The 5,344-nt window shown below is 38.5% G+C and overlaps 1 protein-coding gene across 1 annotated transcript in view; it reads right to left on the bottom strand.

Annotated features, from left to right (window-relative positions):
* Nucleotides 1-3,984, bottom strand: part of slc39a7 (solute carrier family 39 member 7) — a 6,005-nt gene extending 2,021 nt beyond the window's left edge. The window contains exons 1-7 of the mRNA XM_014011311.1: nt 3,780-3,984; nt 2,395-2,969; nt 1,790-1,958; nt 1,425-1,505; nt 1,218-1,340; nt 744-860; nt 385-581 (exon numbers count right to left, since the gene is read on the bottom strand). Of these exons, the coding sequence (XP_013866765.1) occupies nt 385-581; nt 744-860; nt 1,218-1,340; nt 1,425-1,505; nt 1,790-1,958; nt 2,395-2,961 (1,254 nt within the window). The 5' untranslated portion in view covers nt 2,962-2,969; nt 3,780-3,984. The remainder of the gene's footprint in view (nt 1-384; nt 582-743; nt 861-1,217; nt 1,341-1,424; nt 1,506-1,789; nt 1,959-2,394; nt 2,970-3,779) is intronic.
* Nucleotides 3,985-5,344: the final 1,360 nt, after the last annotated feature.

The following is a 5,344-nucleotide window of genomic DNA, read 5'->3' as shown; positions in this document are numbered from 1 at the left end:
GTGTATAATGATGTGATTGTGATGCTGTTATTCTGAGTGTTTTATGTGCTGCAGAACAGGAACCTGCTGTAAAACAGCAATTATGCTGAGTCAGGCATGATTTTTAATAATCTTTTCCTGTTAAAAAAATAAAATCAATCGTAAAATTTGTTATTAATTTGTTCTAAAATAAGAGTTCACTAAAGGCCAACATTAAATTAGTCRAAGCATAAACTTGCATTTAATCATTTAAATAACCTTATCCTAGCTTGGCTTTTAGTTCAGCAGTTTTGTTGACTTTGGTGCTATTTTTAACTACTTATTAATAACTTTGGTGCTGTTTTTAACTACTTATTAATAATAAAGTGTCATAATATTTTTGGTATAGTCTAAGCTGTTAACTACCTTTCTTTTAGTGCAGCCAGATTGCACAAGAATAGCAAAGTCCCCGATCTCATGCGGGACCTCATGCAGCAGGATTGTCAGGGTGGTGACGAAGCCCACAGCTGGTCCGACCAGAAACGAYGCTCCGATCGCCAGGCCATCAGTGAAATTATGTGTGAAGTCAGCTGCCAGGTTCAGGTAACCCGACACCTTGATATCTATTTTTAAAAAGGGAAATAAAACTTTTTTTTTAAGTTTGAAGGGTTATTATGGTAACATTTTCTTTATGGTCATCAGGCTGCAGTTCACAATCTGACCACCAGAGGAAGCGTCTGAGTTTAACATGCCTTCTACCATCACACTAATAAAAACTTGCTCACCTGTGCTCTTGTTCTCCACTTTCTTTGGTAYTTTTGTATCTTTGTTTCCYGTCTCCTCTTTCTTYTTCTTCTTTTCTTTCTCTTCTTCTCCATCACTGTCTTTTTCTTTAGRAGCAGCTGTTACATAAACAAAGAGTTGCAAAGTCACATCCCTAACACCATAACTCAATCTTTTTGGTTAGAAGTTCAATGTGTTGAATGTAGTGACATCTACTGATCAAATTAAACATTGCAGCTACCTGCATACCCCGGAATCCACAAAAAAAAAAAAAAAATAAAAAAGTTTTCATTTTTTTTTTGAAAAAAAAAAAAAAAAAAAAAAAAAAAAATCTAAAAGTTTCTCTATGGAGCTGCTGTTTGGCTTGGTTTTTCCAGGTTACCATTGTAACACAAGGGATACAGGAAGGGTGGTCAATTTAAGATACGAATCTGTCTAAAGAGAGCTGATGTAATCATGAATTTGTTTCAGTGTACCATGAGAGTGACCGTGACCGTGTCCTCCTTTCAGCAGACGCACAAATTTTTCAACAACCAGGAAGGCGATGATCCCACCCAGAACCCACAAACCTACAGACATCAGGTGACCGTGGGCCGCTCCTGTGGAGGGAGAGGACAGGGAGAACTGGTTGGAACCACAATACATGTTTTTATCACTTASATAAAAAGCAACGACTACCATACCATGGGAGTGACCGTGGCCATGTGAGTCTTCATTTGCATGTGAGTGTCCATGATCTTCATCACCATGATGGGAGTGGGGCTCTATGCAAAACAAAATGACAAAAAAAGCAGTAAATGTCAAAAAGACTAGAATATTTCAAATATTTAAAGCAAATGTTTGAATCCACAGAAACTAAACTTCTGTATTAAATAAACAGTAAATAAGGATTTAACAGCGTGATTAAGCTTTTATAATTAAACARGATCAGAACCAGGTGAAGTTTTAAAATAGGGGAGAAATTAAGAGTATTTTCCACTTTGCATACAAGCAATTGTTTCTAAACGGTTTATAAAATAATGTAAACTATAAAAAACAAAGTTCCTACCAAGAGCATGTGGTATGAGGTGGAGGAAAGCATCACCCAGCAGACCCCCGGAGGCGAAACTCAGCAGCACCTTCAGCAGGTTCTGGTGTTGGTCGCTGTTGGACTGAACGGGGATCAGAAACAGGATGAGGAAAGGAGCYGCGCTGATCAGCAGAGTGGCTCCAACAGCCTGTAGACAACGATAAAAGGAAGTTTACAACTGAGCTTTTTTTTTCCYTGCAAAGAGAAAATATTGAATGAAATTAATACAAAGAATTCAGAGAAAACAGGAGTTAGAGAAGACTGCTCAGTTCCTGATTAAAAACCTGAAGTAGAAGTTCATTTATTGTGCTGTATTAACAACATGCGGGAAAAGACTTTTAGCAACACAAATTTAACTGCTTTCTTTTCAAATATTTTTAAAACAGACTCTTGTATTTTAGCCACACACAAAACAGGATGTCCTAAAACACAGTAATTGTGCTTTCTATGTAAGATTGATTTTTGGGTGGCTGTGTTTGTAGAAGTTTTAATGTTTTGTTCCCAAACTGAATATGAAAAATAAAGATTTATCAGAAKGGAGGACAGATAAATTCAGACTGATACTCCTGGTCTTTTGAACACACCTGTGTCCAGAGCTCCACCAAGTCCCTCTTCCCTCCTTTAGCTTCACTCTTTCTCTTATCTGATCCGTGTGACTGCCCATGTCCATGATCATGAGAGTGTGCGTGTCCGTGATCATGAGAGTGTGCGTGTCCGTGATCATGAGAGTGTGCGTGTCCGTGATCATGAGAGTGTGCGTGTCCGTGGTCATGAGAGTGTGCGTGTCCGTGGTCATGAGAGTGTGCGTGTCCATGATCATGGGAGTGTGCGTGTCCATGATCATGGGAGTGTGCGTGTCCGTGATCATGGGAGTGTGCGTGTCCATGATCATGGGAGTGTGCGTGTCCATGATCATGTCCATGAGGCTCCTCTTCTTGGTGAGGTAGGTTGGCCTCAGCGCTCCACTTGCTCGCTCCGTGGAACATCTTCACCTCAGGGCCATGAGAGTGTCCGTGGTGATCATCCTCGCCATGGGAGTGGCCGTGTCCGTGGTCACCATGGGAATGGCTATGCGCGGAGGAAGATTGACAGGCTAACAGCAGTACTACAGACGTGACKAGTGTCAGTGCCAGCACACGTACACATCCCATATTACTCTCTGTAGCAAAAAAAGGAGACAAAAGTTTTACGTATCTGAAATCCAAAGCACTTTATTGGGTAAAAAAGAAAAGTGTTTGCATCTGTCAGTTTCATSTTGTGTGATTTATTTAGTTTTAATGAGGCACAGAAACAGCTACAGAAGACGAGTTTAATCATGTTTAAGTGTTACAGAACTTCTTCCTGCACCTCCAACTGTTGGCTCCTGTGTATTTGTCAGGAAATCATGTGACTTCATCTTCCAATGGGAACATTACACAAAGATTAAGAAAGTGTCTGGTAATCATTAGAAACGTGTCTAAAACAGCGTTTTTTCCCCACATCTTGCTTATAAACAATAGTCTGTGCAGCAATYAGAACATTTGCTACATTAAAGTTGATTATTAGATGGTTCACTCTCAGTCTCTCCACATTATAATGCTGTATAAAACTATAATAAAGATACAGTGGGTGAATAAGCAGCWGCTTTGAGCACATGCTTATTCAATACGTCTGTTTATAATGTTAATGTTGGACAGATAGGTTTCCTATCAGGTAGCTAGCTTTGTGTTTTGATTGTTTACCTACAGGTTTACCTTCATGCGCAGGGTGTAGAGATAAAGCAGATCATCTTTTTGATTTTCTTTACAAAGAGTCAACGTTTATCTCACAGTAAACAGTGAAAGCCGATCACCAAACACTAATCACTAACTTCAACAAGTTGTTAGACATCCTGCTAGCAAGCTAACCAACCCATGAGCTAGCTTGTTGCTAAACGATTTTCGCTATAAAATGCGGAATACGRTTAAAAGCACACACAATTTAATCTTACCGGATAGTGCCAAATATCACGATTTGTTGTGCAGATAATCAACTCTCTGTCCTTCGTGCAAAAGTCTAATATTTCTGCCAGCCTTGATGCTTCTAGTCAGACGTGGCATTCAATCAAACTCGTTCAAATCTCGCGAGATTTCGCAATTCCAACCTTGTTACAAATACGGATTGAAAATAAATTAACGATTATCCAGTCATAAACATTTCCGTACCCACAAAAACAAATATCTATAAAATACGTTTAGAATCATGCATGGTGTAAAACTAAAAGTGTGACATAATAGAGACAAATGAATAATGAGAGGCCAAAYGAATTATCGCGAGATCTATTCTGATGCGTTTATCAGCACAGCATCCSTTTCATTTTAGTTTTATTCGTTTGTGTTGTGTTAATTTCGACTGAGCTACAATTCGGCAAAAAAAAAAAAAGGTGAAGTTCGAAATACAAAAACAGTTTGCTGCACTCAAACAGCAGCACCTGAAGTGCACACACAAATAGGCCTACATGTTTAATTTCAACAGCTAAAGAAAGCAGGATGTAATGTAAAAACATCTTCCAAACAACTGTTGTTCTGAAGGCTATTGACATAATTTTGCTTAAAATATATAAAAAGATAATGCATGATAGTATTCGGATCTCAACTCAAAATTTCCATGCATAAACAAGTTCTAATGCCTTTATTTGTTCTATAACAAAACTGTATCTGCAGGACAGAGGCCGCCGCAGGCCAAGTCTAAACTATTAAGCTGAAGTTACCTTCCGATTCCAGCTTCCGATGAAATGACTAAAGGAATATTACAACTAATTTTTCACTTCCTTGAGCATGTTTATCTGCTCTAACTCAAAATCTACAGGACTCTTCAAACCTGGGTAAGATTATTCCGCACTAATAGTAGAATATTTATAGTTTGGAGATTTGGGAAAGCTTTTTCTGATTTGTGAAACGTCAACAAAGTCCATTTTCATCATTTTTTAGGCAGCTGGACCACATTAGACCTGGTCCAGCTCAAAAAGCACAACACCTAGACTCTTCAAACCAGGATTAGATTGTTCTACACTAACAGAAGAATGTTTAAAACAGGTTTGGGATTTGTGAAACCATTTTCTGATTTGTGAAACGTCAACAAAGTCCATTTTCATAATTTTTTAGGCAACTGGACCACATTAGACCTGGTCCAGCTCAAAAAGCACAACACCTAGACTCTTCAAACCAGGATTAGATTGTTCTACACTAACAGAAGAATGTTTAAAACAGGTTTGGGATTTGTGAAACCATTTTCTGATTTGTGAAACGTCAACAAAGTCCATTTTCATAATTTTTTAGGCAACTGGACCACATTAGACCTGGTCCAGCTCAAAAAGCACAACACCTAGACTCTTCAAACCAGGATTAGATTGTTCTACACTAACAGAAGAATGTTTAAAACAGGTTTGGGATTTGTGAAACCATTTTCTGATTTGTGAAACGTCAACAAAGTCCATTTTCATAATTTTTTAGGCAACTGGACCACATTAGACCTGGTCCAGCTCAAAAACCCCGACCTTATTGAACCTTTGTTGTG

The sequence above is a fragment of the Austrofundulus limnaeus genome, unplaced genomic scaffold (assembly GCF_001266775.1).
Source record: "Austrofundulus limnaeus strain Quisiro unplaced genomic scaffold, Austrofundulus_limnaeus-1.0 Scaffold79, whole genome shotgun sequence".
Classification (NCBI taxonomy): Eukaryota; Metazoa; Chordata; class Actinopteri; order Cyprinodontiformes; family Rivulidae; genus Austrofundulus; species Austrofundulus limnaeus.
This window is presented reverse-complemented; position numbering and strand designations above follow the sequence as displayed.